Below are 18,746 nucleotides of genomic sequence, written 5' to 3'. Positions count from 1 at the left end.
ATACCAAAGTAATGAACATGGATGCAAATTTTAACTGTTATTGCACAAGGTATTTGTACCCAGATGACAGACTGTTAAGGTCACAGAAGGTGACCACAAATGGATGCACAGGGACAATGCAATCATCATAAATACACACCTGTTGTCAGGTGCTTGAATTTTGATCAGGTGACTATGGGGATGTTTGCAACAATTGTTAAGTGTGAAAACAGGTCACGTTGCTTTTTCCAGTGCTGTTGTAACTCCAAATGGTCTCTAAAGGAATATTTGTAAGTCAAGAACTACTTGTACACCACCAACACACAAATCTGCAAGAAGTGAAAAATATTCAGAAAAACAAAAAAATCCCTAAGCAGATCCACTGCGAAAGGACCATCTACGGCAGGGAGCTTTAAGTCTTGTGGACTTCAACTCCCAGAATTCCTCCTCCAGCCATGTTAGCTCAGGAATTCTGGGAGTTGAAGTCCCACCCCTCTTCACCTGGCCCAGGTGGAGACACACACACAGCTGTGATGATTTTTGCTCCAATTATAAGGCCAGGAATGGCTTTTTCAAGGCTAAATAATCCCAGGTGTGATCCAATGATGGAGGAGGAGGAGTCAATCTGACCACTTGGGTGGGATAGGCAGCATAGCACTTCAATAAATGAAAGTAAAATTATGTATGTGTATTACAAAATATAATATAATTATACGTATGTATGTATGTGCCCTGTTTCTCCAACAATACGGCCTCCCCCAATAGGAAGTCCCAGCATGTTTTATAGGTATGAAATGAAATTAAGCCCCTCCCCCCAAATTAAGGCCTATATTAAAACATGCGAAATTGGGGGAATGGTGGGGGGGCTTGCCGTTAGGAAGTACTTTTGTTGCACACCCGGATATGGTGCTGCCTGCGTTGACCCAGATACGAAGTGCCCCACCAACTCCGAGGTCAACATCCAAGCCATCGCCGCCCGCCCTAAGATGCAAGGGGGGGGGGGAATTAAGTCACCCCTGAAAAGGCTGGGTCTTATTTTTTTTGGAGCCCCGAAAAGACGGCCTAGCCGTTTTTGGGGGGCTCCAAAAAAAATAAGACCCAGCCTTATTATATGAGAAACACTGTATGTATGTATATGTATATATGCATATGCGTATATTCATTTCATTATACATATATATTTTAACTCCTCTAATGAGATGCTGGAAGAAGGAAGAATTTATATAATATGATATATGATATATGATATAATATATAATTAATATAATACAATATAATATGATATAATATGTAATAAATGTAATATATAATAAATGTAATGTTATAATATAATTAACATAACATAACAACATAACATAGGGAGAGGGAGAGAGAGAGAGAGAGAGAGAGGTATTAGAGGCGGCAATAGAATCTCCATGGCCAGGAGCAGTCTATCTTACTGGGCCCTTTAAATGATATTTCCGGCCCTTATGCACCTCTTCTCACAATCAAAAATCTGAGAGTGGGACTACAACTCCCAGCAGCCACAGCTGGCCCACCCTTTGGGGTCACTGGGTGGGAGGGGGAGATGAAGCCTCCCTTCTCTCTCCCCCTCCCTCCCCCCCTCCACTGCATTCCCAATGGCTAGCTGGGAAGAGGAGCGGCGGGAACGATGGGAGTTGTAGTTAGCCCACCCCAAGCGGCGTCCGCTGAGAAGCATGGGCTCCGTGGTCCGACCCCCATCATCCAAAGCGGAAAGGGGGGGTTAGGGGGGTTACCAAAACAAAAAGGGGAATGGTTCCTGATGGGGGACGATGGGTATTGTAGTCCCGCGGGTTACCTTGGCTGTGGCCCGGCCGGTCTTGCTCCGGCTGCGGGGCTTGACCGCCTCCGCCATCCGCCCGGCCGCCGCTTCTCTCTTTCTTCCTTCGGGCTTGTTTGTTTCTGCGGTGCCCGAGCAGGCGGAGAGGAGGCGTGGTCAGGGTCACGTGATCGAAAAAAGCGAAGGCCCCTAGACGTAGGAAAGGGAAGAAGCGCCAACCAGCCCTCAGCTTCCGCATCCCAATCAGAGGAGAATGTGAATAATTTCCCCTTGGGCTCCTCCGACTGCGTAACCACGCCCCTCCGGCATAGCCACGCCCACCTCTGAATTCAGCCTGGCTTTCTTCTATCAGAGAGCCAGGAAAAAAGGGGGAGGGGTGGACTTCAACTCCCAGGATTCCCCAGTCGGAAGAATACTCTGAATTCAGAGCAGAGAATTCTGGGAGCTGAAGTCCACACCTCTTCTGGGCTTCTTGAGATGCCAGAAATATTGCTTTAAAACACCCCTAGAAGAGAATGGCATGGAGATGCTCCCCTCTTTTTAAGGCTTCTGCCTATTGGGGCAGCTCAGCAAGTGGGAGGGACTGCTTGGATGGGAGACCATCAGGAAATCCCAGGCCAGGCTGCTCAATCTGAAAACAACCCAGGGGAAGACATGGGAAACTGCCTCCGTTCTTGTTTCTGAGAAAACTCTCTGAATTTGTCCCTAGACATCAATTGAAGGTGAATTGGCTTCTCTTATCTTTGGCCCTCTTGGAAGAAATATCCATCTGGGGTTCAGTTCCAAAGTGGAGAGAAAGACAACCGGAAACATGGAGGCTGTTTGGAAAGATAGTTTAATAGTGGACAGGATGACCTGCCTTGGAGCTCTTGGGCAAAGAAGAAAAGGGAAGAGATGCTGAGAGTCCCTGGGTTTTATGCCCTCTTTGGGGATTTGAACTTCCTGAGGCACAGGAAGAGTATCGTGATCTTCAACACTGTCCAACTACAGTATTTACAAAGTCTGCACTACTATTTCTATTAATCTTCTCATCACTCCTTATCACCCATCTCCTCCCACTTGTGACTGTATGACTGTAACTTTGTCGCTTGTATCCTTACGATTTATATTGACTGTTTCCTAATATGATTTGATTACTTATTGTACCCTAAGACTATTATTAAGTGTTGTACCTGATGATTCTTGACTCTTGCCGAATGTATCTTTTCTTTTAGGTACACGGAGAGCATTTGCACCAAGACAAATTCCTTGTGTGACCAATCACACTTGGGCAATAAAGAATTCTATTCTATTTCTATTCTATTCATGGCGGTCAGAGGTCATAGCTAGCTTTTTAGCTTGTCCATGTGCTAAGTTTGATTGAAACGTGGTGGGTGATGCAATGAAGGGCAATTGAATGGCTCTGCCAGAAGGAGGTAGATCTTTGTTATGTAGAATAGTCTGCCCCAGGCCTTAATGGCCCATTAACAAAGAGGAGTGGGGCTGAGTTTCTGCCTTTCTGAGTTTCTACTTCTCTTTTAGGGGAAATATTCTGCCTTTTTAGTATATCCTAAAATGTCTCATTTTTCTAGGAGAGGGGTAGGTTTTAACTTCCAACAGCCCCACCCTGGGTTTTCTGGGAATGGAGGCAATGAAGAACTGTCCCCTTCATAAAGGTATACAAGTGTGAGGAAAGCAACGAGGAAAAAAAATAAGGTTTGCATTAAGTTTGACATTTTAATTTTATTCTTTGGCGACAATAAAGGCTTGTTGTTTCTCTTTCGGGCATCTTCAGCCTCCATCAATTTTGCAAGCCATCACTTTCTTCTCCGCCAAATCGCCATTGAGGAAGGGAGTCCTGCAAAGTCATAACATTGCAACGTGGAAGAGCGACGCCTGGCGGTTGGGGTGAGAAAGGCAAAGCTGTTCTTTTTTTTTTTTGCTTTTCAAACAAGAGTTGTTAATTTCTATTCGGATTTGGGACCTGCCTATGCAAATACAGATACAGATACAGATTACCAGAGCTGGAAGGGACCTTGTAAGTCATCTCCCCGCCCAAACAGACCCAATCTGCAATTTTATAGTCCTCCTACGCTTTGTCTATTTTCTTGACCTATGTAATTCCCAGCCCAATAACACATCTGGAGCAGGGGTGGGATTCAAAAATTTTTTAACAACTGGTTCTGTGGGTGTGACTTAGTTGGTGGGCGTGGCTTGGTGGTCATGTGACTGGCTGGGGGTGGCCAACTCAACATCACTCACATCGAGGCACGCATCTCCTCGCCTGGCCTCTCATGACTGTGGGGATGCTGCAACAGGTGTAAGTTTGAAAAATGGTCATAAGTCACTTTTTTCAGTGCCGTTGTAACTCTGAATGGTCACTCCACACAAGCAAAGTACCAGCAAAGGAGGGGGGAAAAACTCCAGAGACGTTTCTGAGATAGGAAGTCAGTCCTGCCAAGAATGTAATAAACATCAACGGATGGCAATTTCTGTAAGCAACACCAGAATGTTTCCTTCCTGCCTTCCTTACAGGATTAGGCCAGTAATTTCTTCTAACAACCGGTTCTCCAAACTACTTAGAGTGTTAACAACCGGTTTTAGTGAATAGGTGCAAACCTGTAGAATCCCACCCCTGATCTGGAGGGAACTAGTTTTACAGGAAACACACACCATTTGAACCCATTGCCTGGAGTCTCCTGTAGAAAGTTAGCATCCACCCTTCTCCTAGAAGAATGAAATATTCTAGGAAATATTAAAAAGGAAGATTATTATTGTTGGAAGAAATATCCTATTTATATTATATATATAAATAGCCCTGTCTTATTGTTTCTTTTTGTTTTCTTATATGTATCCATGTCATGTATTCATAACTATGTTTATACTTGTACCTTTTATCTTATAATCACTTGACCAATCAATCAATCCTCCTGGGTTCAGTTCCAAGTGGGGAAGAAAGTTGCTGGGAACATGGTGAGTCCCAGGCTTGGTTGACTCTTTTGCTGGGTGGGGATGTAATGAAAGGACTTTGGGCAATTCCTATTATGGCTGTGCCTGAAGGAGGTAGATCTCATTCTCTGCTTGATTCTAGTTTAATCTGGATTCCATTTCAACAGAGTCAGCGCAGTCCATGCCTCACCCAACAACTTTGATGTGAGAGTTGGATGCCTGAAGACTACCAAAGGACCTTCCTCCTGGCAATCCATGGGAGTTGTTTCACCTGCAGTCCTTCGTAGAAAATTAGGCAGCATACGATTGCTCTCCCCAGTAGCAATCCTGTCCCTCACATGGGTCATGCCAGAAAATAATGGATTTATTATAGGATCCAATCTTGGTCAGTCACTGGAATCAGATGTTTTGTCTTCTGAGTTTTCAGGCTTATGCTGGATCTCATCTTTAGAAAACTCTCTAGCTGTGTGGGTGTGTTTGTGTCTGTGTGTCTGTGTGTGTGTGTGCTATTCTCTATGTCAGTGGTCCCTAACCTTTTTTGTACCACAGACCGGCATCAGCACGCACGACCAAGGCAAGGCGAGCCAAGCGACCGGCCAGCCAGCCAGCCATCCCCCGCTTCTCCGCGCCACCTTCAACTCTTCCTTTGTACCTTCTCGTGGTCGATGGGCTTTTCGGGCTCTTTCTTAATCTCCTCCTGAGTAACGCGAGACTCCACCGCCATCGGGACGGCTCTTTGTTCGAAGCCACCCCCCCACTTCAGCAAAACTAAAGCGCGAGGATTCCTTCAGCACCCAAACGCCGCTTTCCAACCGATGACCGACAAGCTCACCCGGAAGCACTTTCTCAAGCGCCATCGAAACAAGATGGCGGCGCCCAAGCAAAGTAGGCAGCCCGGTACAAAATGATCCATGGACCGGTACCGGTCTGGGGCCCAGTGGTTGGGGACCCCTGCTCTATCTGGTATTTATAGTGCCTGTTGTGTGTGTCTTTTTAGATGTTGATTGCGGTGTATTGATGGCTGGCTTTTAAGTCATTGGTGGTAGTTTGCTTGTGCTGCCCAGCCGTCACCTTCTAAGTACTCGATAGGCTGATGGTAAATCAACACTCCAGTTGATTGATTTCCCAGGCTTCAAGTCACTTCCCTGGCTGTTTTTGTGCCTGCTCGTCCGACAATCTTAGTAACAGCAAAATTGAATGTGTGCCCTTGTTCATTGTAGTGTGAGGCTACCAATGAGTTTGGATCTCCTCATCTGACCCATCGCTTATGTTCTTGTAATCTGGTGGGTTAGCTTCCTCCCTGTCTGTCCCACATAGTCACAGGGGATCCAGTAGATTACATTGGAAGTATCTCCCACCTCCAAGCGATCTTTACAATGCATAAATTGTCCGCGTAAGGTAGCCACTTGCAAGCAAATGGACAGCTAATAACTTAAAAGCCAGCCATCAACACACCCTAATCAACATCTTAAAAAAGCACTTACAACAGGCACTATAAATACTACACAGAGAATAGCAGACATTCTGATGTACGGTGTCTGAGGCTGAGCTTAGGTGTTTTTCTTGAAGACATTTCATTACCAATCTTGGTAACACCGTCCGTGCTAGTAGGTAGTGAGTTTGCTCTCAGTTTCCATACAATGGTTGGTCTTCATGAAGAAACCACCAAGAATACTCCCACCAATACTGACAGGACAAGCTACTTGTATATAAACTGAGAGCAAACCCCATGCCCTTGTAGCACTGATGGTGTTAGATAGTTTGGTAATGAGATGTCTACAAGAAAACAGTGAAGGTGAGAGGAGCACCAAGGATCCCACAGTTCCAACCTGGAAAAAAAAGCTATACAAATAGAAACTTTCCTAAATTAACAGAGCCCACCTGTGCTCAACAAAGCAGTTGTCACATCAAGGATACAGTTTAATATTAATTGCTTATTTTTTTTCTCCTAGAATTCATCTTCCAAAAATAGAATAGTAATAATAGAAATGGGATAGGATTAAAAGTATGGATGACCAAAAAAAGTAAAATAAAAGCAGAGAGAAATCCAGTAGCAGCCTGATTTGGCTTCCAGAACTTTTCATGAGTGCATAGTATAGCAGCCACATATTTTCTGTCCCATGTAATCATGAGGACTAGAGACTTGCTTTTAACTAAAAGCAGTTTCACAGGCTGCTGTCTCCGCACCGTCAGGATTCAAAGGTCCAGGAGAAGAATTAACCTGAATGTTACTGCAGTTCCCACAGATTGATTCCCGAGTCATTTGCAGACAAATAAGTATTTTAATTATTATTGCTTATTGAATCTTTCTTATTGAATCAGGAAGAGTCCATTTGCTTTAGATTTTACAGGATTAAAACTAAAAAAAAAAGGAAGGTAATCAGAACTCTTAAGTTTTCCCAGGACCCTCTAACTGAATTAAGTAAGATCTAAGAATTAAGGCTAATATCATGGGATTGACTTGTTCCAGCCTCACAACAACCATGTGAGCTAGGTCAGGTTAAAATTTGCAGTGTTTCCCAAGACGCCCAATTTTTAAGGTAACTCACACATATGTGTAAATGTAAAGCCCCTCCTCTTTTAAATTAAAAAAATAAAAAAACAGGGGTCCAAGGATATGGACAAAAAAAGGTAAGATTGTGGCTCTAAGGATGCAGTTGATGCTACAGCTGCCATCTTAACTTTTTTGACCACATCCTGCAAACAACCCCTGAAGAATATTGGTGTGATTTGCCAGAAAATTAGCATTCCCTTGGTACTTTTCTGCTGTGGAACCATCCTCCATCTTTCCAAAATGTCCACTTCCGATTGTTGTTTTTAAAACAATAATTCATGCACCCCAAAAAGAGCAAAACTCCATTTGGGGAGTTTTGTATATGGAGACAGCTTTTAAAATGCTGCTATTTCATTTCCTCATAGAGGTATCATCAAATGAAAGACTCCAAGATCTAGAGGGAAGAAAAAGATCAGAGAGTGAGAAAAAAATGCAGACTGGATCCATCTACAGGTAGTCCTCGACTTGTGACCACAATGGAGCCCAACATTTCTGTCGCTAAGTGAGACATTCGTCAAGTGAGTTTTGCTCCATTTTACGAAACTTTCTTGCCCTAAAATGTTAAGTAAATCACTGCAATTGCTGTTAGGAACACAGCTGTTAAGTGAATCTGGCGGAGTCAGTTGCCAAGCATCTGAATTTCTGATCATGTGACCATGCAATGGTTGTAAGAGTGAAAAGGGGTCATAAGTAGAGGTGGGCTGCTGCCGGTTCACACCAGTTCAGGCAAACCGGTAGTTATGATTCTGTGTAGTTTGGCGAATCGGCAAATCCCATCACTGGATAGCCCCACCTTGCTTATTTTCAGCCTGTTTTCTGGGCCATTTTTCAGCCATTTTTGGGGCCAAAAACAGCCCCAAAACAGCCTGAAAATGGCCTGAAAACCTAAAAACATCCCCAAAAATGGCCTGGAAAACAGACCAAAAATGGCCTGGATAATGGCCTGAAACTGGCCTGGAAACTGCCAAAAACATCCTGAAAATGCCCCCAAAACAGCCCCAAAATGGCCTGGAAAATGGCCTGAAAACTATCCAAAAACGGCTTGAAAACAGACCAAAAATGGCCTGGATATGGCCCAAAAATGGCCTGGACATGGCCTGGAAACTGTCCAAAAACAGCCTGAAAATGGCCCTCCAAACAGTCCCAAAATGGCCTGGAAAATGGCCTGAAAACTATCCCAAAAATGGCCTGAAAACAGACCAAAAATGGCCTGGATATGGCCCAAAATGGCCTGGAAACTGTCCTGGAAACTGTCCAAAAACAGCCTGAAAATGGCCCCCAAAACAGCCCCAAAATGGCCTAAAAATGGCTTGAAAATGGCCTGAAAACTATCCAAAAAACAGCCTGAAAACAGCCCCAAAACATCCTGAAAATGGCCAGGAAAATGGCCTGCAAACAGTCCAAAAAACGGCCTGAAAATGGTCTGAAAACAGCCCCCAAAATGCCCTAAAACAGCCTGAAAAAGGCCCATAAACAGGCCTTATAACGGGGAGGGGCCAGCCAGTGGTGGGATTATCCCCAAATCGGCTGAAATTTGAAATTTGGCCAGGAGGCCGGGCCGCGTGTCATGAGTGATAAGTGTGGTAAGCCAAGATCCGTGGCTTCCAAATTGCAAGAGTTGAATTCTTGCAATAAGGTTAAGTCCAGATCGAGCAAACCTTATTTGGGGAGATTAACACGATATGTTATTTTATGGTTTAGCATCTTGCATTAACCTAGCAATACTCTTTGTAAGCTATTGTCAGCCTCAAGATCTCTTCTACATCTTTTCTATGGCTATGCTCACTGCTCTCTTTCGGCTGTCATTAGTAACGGGGGGAAGGGGGGGAATTGGAGGGGAAGGAAGCTGGGGGTGTTACATTCCTGTGCTGTAGATGAGGAGGAGGAGGAGGAGTATAAATTCTTGTCCTTAAGTTTCTATTTCCTTGCCTAGCTTTTTCTTTCCTTTGCGCAGCTGCGAAGTTTTATCAAAATATGTCAAGGTCAACGGACAGAGGCCTCCTCACCACCTGAAGATGCCCAGATGATCATATTCAGAACTTTTAATTGGAAGAGTCTTTTGGACTTTGGGGGGTGGGAACAATTCCATCCCTTTGTATAAGTGATCTGCGTGCCAAATTCTTTAGATTCAGAATCTTCTCTGTAGCTTCCACTTTGAAATTCAGTAAAAGGAAAAACTTTGCTCTAACCATTGGAGTCTGAGTGTTTCTTTCTTGGATTTTGAATGGAGCACGGACTGACAGCTATGGTTTATGATTGAGGGCTTAGCGTACAATCAGCAAATCTTGTTTATTCGTACTTAAGAACAGCCAAAGTATAACTATCAATTAAACCATAACTTAACACATTTCAATCTTAGCAACTTTAAGATGCATGGACTTCAACTCCCAGAGATTCCTTAGCCAGCATTAAAACCTTGGGAGTTTTTAAGAAGTCACTGGACAGCCATTTGTCTGAAATGGCTTTCTTGTGTGAGCAAGGGTTGGACTAGAAGACCTCCAAGGTCCCTTCCAATGCTGTTAGCCTAGTGTGGCTGGCTGGGGAATTCTGGGAATTGAAGTCCACACATCTTAAAGTTGCTAAGATTAAAAAAAAAAATGCCTTAAGATGTTGTATAAACACAGAGATATTCTGTATTATTCTATTCCAGTAATATGCTTAATTAGATAAGCACTTGGAAGTTCCTTTTCTAAATGGCCAAACTTACCATCTCTGGGCTAGTGAGGATGAATTAAGCTATACCCATCCACAGAAGCATAGTTAGCATCACCTATAGAAACAAAGATGACAATTAATCCACAAGGTAAAAATGTCTGAGCTGAAATTTAAAATGGCAACACTGTGCTTGATTGACCACCAAGATGGGTAAGAACAAAAGAACATTTAGGAAATATCAGGCAGGTGTAAAATCTAATTAAGATTAGGAGAGTCACAAAATGTTTATTACCAGTAGTTGGAGATAATGCAAATCAAAGTCAGGAACAGAGGTAAGTATTCAGCAGGTTCTGACCAGTTCTGGAGAACCGCTAGCAGAAATTTTGAGTAGTTCAGAGAACTGGCAAATACCACCTCTGACTGGCCCCGCCCCCATCCATTCTCCGCCTCCCGAGTCCCAGCTGATTGGCTGGGTCTTCTTTGGTTGCCCTGCACAGGAGAACGGAGCTGGAAAGTAGGCTAGTGGGATGGGGAGGGAATGGGATTTTGCAGTAACCTTCCCCCAGGAGAGGGGAGGGAATAGGGGTTTTACAGTATCCTTCCCCTGCCACGCCCACCAAGCCACGCCCACCAAGCCATGCCACACCCACCAAGGCTTGCCCATAGAACCGGTAGTAAAATTTTTTGAATCCCACTACTGGTCAGGAACTAAGCATTCTCATTTAAGGATCCAAAATTAACACTTCCCGCCTTTTAAGGTGCTCTTTGTCCACAAGGCAGGTAGTCCTCAACCTTTCGACAGCTTTAAGTCATTGTGGTCATTAAGCAGGTCATCACATAACCGATTCTTGATTTTATGACATTTTTTGCAGCAGTTCTTAAATGAATCTGCATAGTCATTAAGACAATCCATGAAACGTCATTGTCTGTCACGGACATTTTTTTTTGCTGGAAACCAGAAGTAAATCCCAGTTTCCCGCAAAAAAACAAAACAAAACACAGCGTAAACCAGGATGCGGCAAATGGCCGTTAATGGGATTTGAGTGTCAAGTGGCCAAAATGTGATCACATCACCACAGAAAGAGAGGCAGCCGTTGGAACTTCGACTCTGGGTCATAAAAAGTACCTTTTTGGGGGTGTCCATTGTAACTTTGAACAGTTGCTACACGACCCGTCATAAGTTGAGGACTACCTGCGTGGGAAATTTTCATGCACCTGTTTTTCACAATGTTGGGGAAAAGCAGAAGGCGATGGGGAAATTAAATCTCTGTCCTCCCCACTATCACAAGCTCTCTCTCCTCGCTCAATTTCCATTTTTAACAAGGCCAGAATTCTGCTTCAAAGTTCTCCATTCGTGGTCCCCCAGTTTGCAAAAGATGGCAGGCCCGAGAGAGTGCCAGGTGTACTCACCTGGTTCGCTGGAAGGGATGGGCATCTGGGGTCTCCTGCAGGGGAGAAAAGATGCAGGTAAATTGATCCAACCCAATTTCAGACTACCTTCAGGCAACTTGGTTTAGGCCGAGTCAACACAGCTAACTCTCAAGCAAGCCTCAACAGAGGATATGATACCCACCCCAAATACAGGCAGCCCTCCAATTACGACCCCAGTTGGGCCCCAAATTTCTGTCTCAAAGCAAGACAATTGCTAAGCAAGCTTAACTCCATTTTACAACCTTTCTTGCCACGGCTGTTCAGTGACCCCTGCAGTTGTTAAGTTAGTCACATGGTTGTTGGGTTCTGGCTTCTGTTGTGGCCTGCCAGCAGAGCTGGCGGCAGACACGGACAGTGAGGAGGTTGGGGAAGAACGTGGACCAGTCCTGGAGTCTGGGGAAGGCTCTGATGAGGGCTCTGCATCGGAGGCAGAGATGGGGCCAGGGCCAGTTATCAGCTGCCTTCAGAGTCAGAGATCAGTGAGGAAGAAGAACAGCTGGAGCCTGTTCCCAATGTGCGCATGCACAGAGTTGCCAGGAGAAAGGAAGAGTTAAGGAACAAGGTTGACTCAGGAGTAAAGGCACAGGTGGATAGTGAATGGCCCCTCCTATACAGAATAAAGAGGAGGGAAAGGGGCGTGGGGTTTGCAGGAGACAATTAGTTCGTTTAATTGGGGTAAAGATTTGTTCCTGACTTCTTGCCAAGTGATTGCTGCTACAGCGTGGCATTTGGAAGCTATTGGCCTGGCAACTCTCCAAGCCTGATAAAGGTCTGTGCTTGTAAATCACTCTTGAAAGACTGTTTGCCGGGACTTTGCTGGATGTGAATGAGAGGAATTCACATTAGCCTAAATAAAAGAGGTTTTGTCCGGACGAGGAATCTGCTTCGTGATTTTGTGATGCTTAGGTCAGAACAGCTTCCCCCACTGTGACACTGGCTTATCAGAAGGTCACAAAGGGGGATTACATGACCCCGGGACAAAGCAACCGTCATAAATGTGAGTCAGTTGCCAAGCATCTCAACTCTGATCACATGACCAAAGTCCGATCGCGTGACCAAAAACCACTGCATGAATGGTCGTAAGTCACAGACTACCTGTAATATGACAATAGGCATTTTGGCTACTTTTTTATGGGACTATTAAATTGCTCAAAGGAAGCAGTTTGTAGACATAAGTCAAGGATCAGTGCATTTTTAATTCAATAATAATATCATTATTCTTGTCTATGAGGTTAGCATAACGCAACTAAGTAAATAAACTGAAAAGAACCACATTAGCTTTAACGAAAAAAATAACATGTGCTTTTTCATTCTTACGTGCCGGGCACTGGAACTTGGCTTCTTCTAGGCCCGGTTTTCCTCTCTGTGTTATAATAATTTTCATAGACTATAGGAACTGCAAAAAGCAGAAAGCAAAAAAAAATTGAAAGAAGCAACAACCTGTTTCTCAACTAACATTGGCCCACATTGGGTGGGATATGTTACTTTCTGATGCTGAGATTACAATTCTTAGATTTCTGAGCCAGTGGAGAGAAGTATTGTGGGGTTTGTAGGAGTAGCCCCTTCTGACTTACGTACTTTTTCTAGCAAAACATGGTCCTAGATACGTATTTGTTTATAACACAGTTTTATTGTTTGTATGAATAACTCAAGGCAGGAAATATAACAATTTACAATATACCTTCCTCTAATTTTCTCCCTAAGAACCCTCCGAGTTGGTTGGGCTGAGAGTGAGTGATCGGCCCAAGGTCATTTTGCTGACTTTCATGCCTAAGGCAGGACTAGAACTCACAGTCTCCTGGTGATTGGCCCAAAGTCACCTAGCTGGCTTTCATGCCTAAGGCGGGGCTAGAACTCACAGTCTCCTGGTGATTGGCCCAAAGTCACCCAGATGGCTTTCATGCCTAAGGCGGGACTAGAACTCACAGTCTCCTGGTGATTGGCCCAAAGTCACCCAGATGGCTTTCATGCCTAAGGCGGGACTAGAACTCACAGTCTCCTGGTGATTGGCCCAAAGTCACCCAGATGGCTTTCATGCCTAAGGCGGGGCTAGAACTCACAGTCTCCTGGTGATTGGCCCAAAGTCACCCAGATGGCTTTCATGCCTAAGGCGGGGCTAGAACTCACAGTCTCCTGGTGATTGGCTCAAAGTCACCCAGATGGCTTTCATGCCTAAGGCGGGACTAGAACTCACAGTCTCCTGGTGATTGGCCCAAAGTCACCCAGATGGCTTTCATTCCTAAGGCGGGACTAGAACTCACAGTCTCCTGGTGATTGGCCCAAAGTCACCCAGATGGCTTTCATGCCTAAGGCGGGCTAGAACTCACAGTCTCCCAGCGATTGGCCCAAAGTCACCCAGATGGCTTTCATGCCTAAGGCGGGACTGGAACTCACAGTCTCCTGGTTTCTAGCTTAGTGTCTTAACCCTTAAACAGGGGACTTGGGAGTATTGTAGAGCTTGTGAAGCTGCTGTATTGACTGTTATATGGATGGATATAACTACCCCGATTATGAATTTTGCTATATAATTTGCTGTACAGCCAGAAAAAATGAAGTGGAGTGGAGTAAGAGGAAGCAGTGAGACCCAAATGTTTAAAATTGATATCAGCCTTTGAGTTCAAACCAGATCAAGGAGGAGGCACAGAAGGATTCTGGGGTTGCAGTCGGGTATAATAACAGAAACTTGAAAGCCCGTCCAAGTTTCTCATTATCACCTCTTATGCTAAAGAAAATCAAGACAGGGTTACCTAGAGTTTCTTTCTCGTGCTCCTTTCTAGCTCTGGACTGTCATCTTTTCTTCCTCTTCCACGAATCTCTTATACTTTTCCCCTCCCTTCTCCCAAATCACCTCCAAATTCCTTTACAGAACCGTGTTTTAAAGACTGGAATTGAGCACCGTTTGAAACGGAGATCTCGGGCATCCATCTCTTTACCTGGAGGGAGGTTGCCGGTCTTGCGAATATGTACAAAACACTCGATGTCGTTCCCGATGCTGCACTGCTCGAGGGCTTTGCGGATCTCTTCGTAGTTCTGTCATAGGGGAGAGAAGGTTGCTTTTAGTGGCAGGAAAATGGCATGCCCCGAATCGCTTCTACGTTCCCGAATCAAAATGGAGGAGAAGCAGGAGGTAAGAAACGGCAGGCACACATCTTGTGCTTACACACAAGCGGTCGCTTTTGGAAGAAAAATCTTTGTGGTTTTTTTATTTCTCTTTTGGAGGAACAATTCCTTCATCGGAAAAAAATCCAATTTGGATCATTGTAGAGTTGTAATTGCAGGAATGTTCCAATCTGGGATGGCAAACCTCAGAAAAAGAATGTTTCCAAGCAAACACAACTCAGGTAAACAAAGTCACTCATCTAAAGGAGGATTAGAAAGAGGAAGTAAACATACGTTAGACTTTAACTAGAGATAATTAATTGTATTAATTACTGTGCTCAACAGTAACGAAAGTTAAGCAGTAAGCAGTAACCAAAGTTAACCAATGATGGAGGATAACTAAAAATGTGTATATAAATGCAAGACTAGACTCCAATAAAGAGGAAGGATCCTGATTCAATTGTTCATGATCCAACAACTCGACTGCCTCGTCATTACAACAGATCATCTATGGAATGGAAATGGAAATAGAATTGGAAATAGAAATGGAAACTGAATTGGAAATAGAAATGGAAATGGTACTAGGACTAGAAATGGAATGGAACAGAACAGAATAAATTTCATGACTCAGTTCAGAAAACTTTGTTTTCAAAATTTTGATATGTTTTTGGAGAAGTAACCGAATTCAGGGAGGAAGGGAAATGTTCCTGCAAATGTATCTGGATCAATTCAGAGCTATACAATTCAATTCAGAACTTTAAATCATTTTGGGGGGAAGGGGGGCGTCTAGAAATAATAAGGCTGCCTGTCGATTGTTGTGTTCTTCATAGAATTCAAGGGCATCTAAGACTATTCTCACATTATATTTTGTTTGTCTATTTGGGAGGAAGCCGTTTTGATCGCTATGTGTGAATTCATTTAAATAATTTTTAAATCTTTCAGCTATGATCGTAGTAAGATATTTTATAATCTGTATTTAAGAGAGAGATTGGCCTATAATTTTGAATTCTTGTCTGACCTGCACCTTCTTTTCTAATCAACACTGTATGGGCCTCTCTCCAAGATTTTGGTATTTTCCCTTCCTCAAGCACAGCATTGAAGACCTCTAATACCATATTTCCCCATGTATAAGCCACCCCTTTTTTCCAAAATTTTCAAGCCCAAAAAGTAGGGGGGTGGCATATACAAAGCAGGTACACTTTTTATACGTGAAAAATGCATAAAATAATAAAGTAGGAATAAACTGGTTTTCCAGCAGTATGCTATACTTTTTTGTAAAAATTGTACGTGATGATACGATTACGAGTGCGAGTACGCGATAGAAATGCATACGCTAGGCATCGGCCTGAATGCTTCGTTCCTACTCTCGTTCCGATGCGTGGATTGCTAGCGTCGCCGCACCGCTTTCGGCGTCATGACCAAGTTGTAGATCTAGACGTCGAATTTTGTTTCTTTGTAAATTTTCTTTCTTCATAACTTGTTTCTCTAATAAAATATTTTTTTCAAAACTTCACAGTCCAAAAATTGGGGGGGTGGCTTATACAAAGGGGGTGCTTATACATGGGGAAATACGGTAGATATTGGTTCACGGTATTCTGATGTTCTTTATATAGCTCTTTTTTTTAAGCATCAATTCAGAATTCCGATCAAAACCATCTCTGAACTGAATATTCACATCACGCCAATTTCTTCAACTTCTGAGGAGTTTTTAATAAACTCCAGCACATCTTCTCCTGTCGAGGTAGTCCTCGACTTATGACTGGCTGCTTAGTGACTGTTCAAAGTTATGGTTGGGTCTCCACCCAGCTACAGGTAGTCCTCAACTTACGACCACAACCGAAGCCAACATTTCCGTTGCTAAACAATGCAGTGGTTCAGCGAATTTTGCTCCATCTTATGATCTTTCTTGCCACTTATTATTTAGGTGAGTCGCTGCCTTTGATAAGTTAGCGGCACGGTCGTTAAGTGGATCAGCTTTCACTTAAGGTTGGGCTGAGAATTTGAAGATGTGAACATAAAGCAACAATAAAACACTCAGAGAAATCGGCCATCAACAGGCACCTAGAGATAAACAACATGTACCCACGATGACTTTGCTTGTTAAAAGGTCGCAAAAAGGGGATCATGTATCCCTGGGACACAGCAACCATCATAAATATGAGTCAGTTCCCAAGTGCCTGAATTTGGATCATGTGATCCTCGGGATGCTGGAATTATTTTAAGTGTGAAAAATAATCCTTTTTTTTTTCCAGTGCTGTTGTAACTTTGAACGGTCACCAAACAAATGGTTGTAAGTCGAGGACTACCTATAAGCTGCTCTTGGTCCTGTTGGGGGTTGGGTGGAGGACACGCATCTACCTGAACCTTAATTATGACCTCCTGCTTATTGCCCCAATAGAACTCCTAAGAGATTCTAACAGAATAACAGAGTTGGAAGGGACCTTGGAGGTCTTCTAGACCAACCCCCTGCTCAAGCAGGAAACCCTATACCCATGATGGAGAACCTAGGCCACGCATGCCAGAAGTGGCACGCAGAGCCATTTCCCCCAGCATGTGAGAGCTTGCCTGGAAGAGCCTCACTGTGCATGTGCGCGCATGCCAGTGCCGCCCAACAGCTGATTGTCAGGTATCTGGGGCGCATGCATGGGGCAGGGGTGCGTGGGAGACACACATGCATGTGCCGAGATGCGTACCGCATGCTGGGGGTTGCAGGTGCATGCACAGATGGATGGCACATGGGGTAATCGCACGCACATGTGCAGACACTCAGCATGCGGCAAGGGGATCACACATGCATGCGCAGATGCACAGCATGCTGCGGGGGGGTCGTGCGCACAGGTGCAGGGGGTGTGGGAGGAGCAGCACGTATTGCCTTCTGGGTGCTGACACGCGAGCGTGAGCGCGATTATCGGCACAGGAGCCAAAAAAAGGTTTGCCACCACTGCCTTATCATTTCAGACAGGTGGTTGTCCAATCTCTTCTTAAAAACCTCCAGTGATGGGGCACACATAACTTCTGGTGGCAAGTTGTTCCACTGGTTAATTGTTCTCACCGCCAGGAAATTTCCCCTTAGTTCTAGGTTGGATCTCTCCTTGATTAGTTGATTAGATTTTAGGAGAGGGGAACCCCCCCAAATCAGAAAAACTGGATAAATAAATAATAAGAGAATATTAACTTTAGAAGGACATGACCTACAAATAGGATGGCACACCTTTTTGTGGGAGGAAAAGAACAAAACACACTCACACTTTCAAAACCATCTTATTAGGGACGCATGACTACAGGTTGCGGATAGAATAAAATAAAAACACTACATCAAAATACCTGGTTGGCTTTCAGCAATAGAAGCAATGATATCTCCAAATACATTAGACGTAACCAAAATGATAAGATATAACCAATCGCTGGATTCATTGATTAGACTTTAGGAGAGGGGAACCCCCGAAATCAGAAAACTGGATAAATAAATAAATAAAATGCTGATATTTCCTCTTTTTTTTAGAGCTATTGTTCTGATCAAAAGGGAAACCACAGCAGACATACAGATAAAACTCGAAAAATTAGAATATCGTGCAAAAGTTCATTTATTTCAGTAATGCAACTTAAAAGGTGAAACTAATATATGAGATAGACAAAGCAAGATAGTTCAAGCCATGATTTGTCATAATTGTGATGATGATGGCTTACAGCTCATGAAAACCCCAAATCCACAATCTCAGAAAATTAGAATATTACCTGCAATCGATAAAACAAGGATTGTACATAGAACAATATCGGACCTCTGAAAAGTATAAGCATGTACTCAGTACTTGGTTTGGGCCCCTTTTGCAGCAATTACTGCCTCAATGTGGCGTGGCATGGAAGCTATCAGCCTGTGGCACTGCTGAGGTGTTATGGAAGACCAGGATGCTTCAATAGCGGCCTTCAGCTCTTCTGTTTGGTCTCATGTCTCTCATCTTTCTCTTGGCAATGCCCCATAAATTCTCTATGGGGTTCAGGTCAGGCGAGTTTACTGGCCAATCAAGCACAGTAATCCCACAGTCGTTGAACCAGGTTTTGGTGCTTTTGGCAGTATGGGCAGGTGCCAAGTCCTGCTGGAAAATGAAGTCAGCATTCCCATAACGCTCATCTGTGGAAGGAAGCATGAAGTGCTCCAAAATCTCCTGGTAGATGGCTGTGTTGACCCTGGACTTAATGAAGCACAGTGGACCAACACCAGCAGATGACATGACCCCAAATCAACAAAGACTGTGGACACTTCACACTGGACTTCAAGCATCTTGTGGTGTGTGGCTCTCC

At 43.9% G+C, this 18,746-nt stretch overlaps 2 protein-coding genes across 2 annotated transcripts in view; both read right to left on the bottom strand.

Moving 5' to 3' along the window:
- The window catches only part of EPG5 (ectopic P-granules 5 autophagy tethering factor), a 103,814-nt gene extending 101,869 nt beyond the window's left edge, over window positions 1-1,945 (bottom strand). Inside the window, exon 1 of the mRNA XM_087927550.1 lies at window positions 1,799-1,945. Within this exon, the coding sequence (XP_087783676.1) occupies window positions 1,799-1,855 (57 nt within the window). The 5' untranslated portion in view covers window positions 1,856-1,945. The remainder of the gene's footprint in view (window positions 1-1,798) is intronic.
- Window positions 1,946-6,970: 5,025 nt separating this feature from the next.
- PSTPIP2 (proline-serine-threonine phosphatase interacting protein 2) overlaps window positions 6,971-18,746 on the bottom strand; it is a 47,253-nt gene continuing 35,477 nt past the window's right edge. Inside the window, exons 11-15 of the mRNA XM_087927549.1 lie at window positions 14,282-14,378; window positions 12,666-12,744; window positions 11,328-11,362; window positions 9,970-10,032; window positions 6,971-7,656 (exon numbers count right to left, since the gene is read on the bottom strand). Of these exons, the coding sequence (XP_087783675.1) occupies window positions 9,980-10,032; window positions 11,328-11,362; window positions 12,666-12,744; window positions 14,282-14,378 (264 nt within the window). The 3' untranslated portion in view covers window positions 6,971-7,656; window positions 9,970-9,979. The remainder of the gene's footprint in view (window positions 7,657-9,969; window positions 10,033-11,327; window positions 11,363-12,665; window positions 12,745-14,281; window positions 14,379-18,746) is intronic.

The sequence above is a fragment of the Pseudonaja textilis genome, chromosome 2 (genome assembly GCF_049901715.1).
Source record: "Pseudonaja textilis isolate UNSWEBS1 chromosome 2, rPseTex1.2, whole genome shotgun sequence".
Taxonomy (NCBI): domain Eukaryota; kingdom Metazoa; phylum Chordata; class Lepidosauria; order Squamata; family Elapidae; genus Pseudonaja; species Pseudonaja textilis.
Note: the sequence above shows the minus strand (reverse complement) of the source record. Positions and strands in the feature narration are given on the sequence as shown.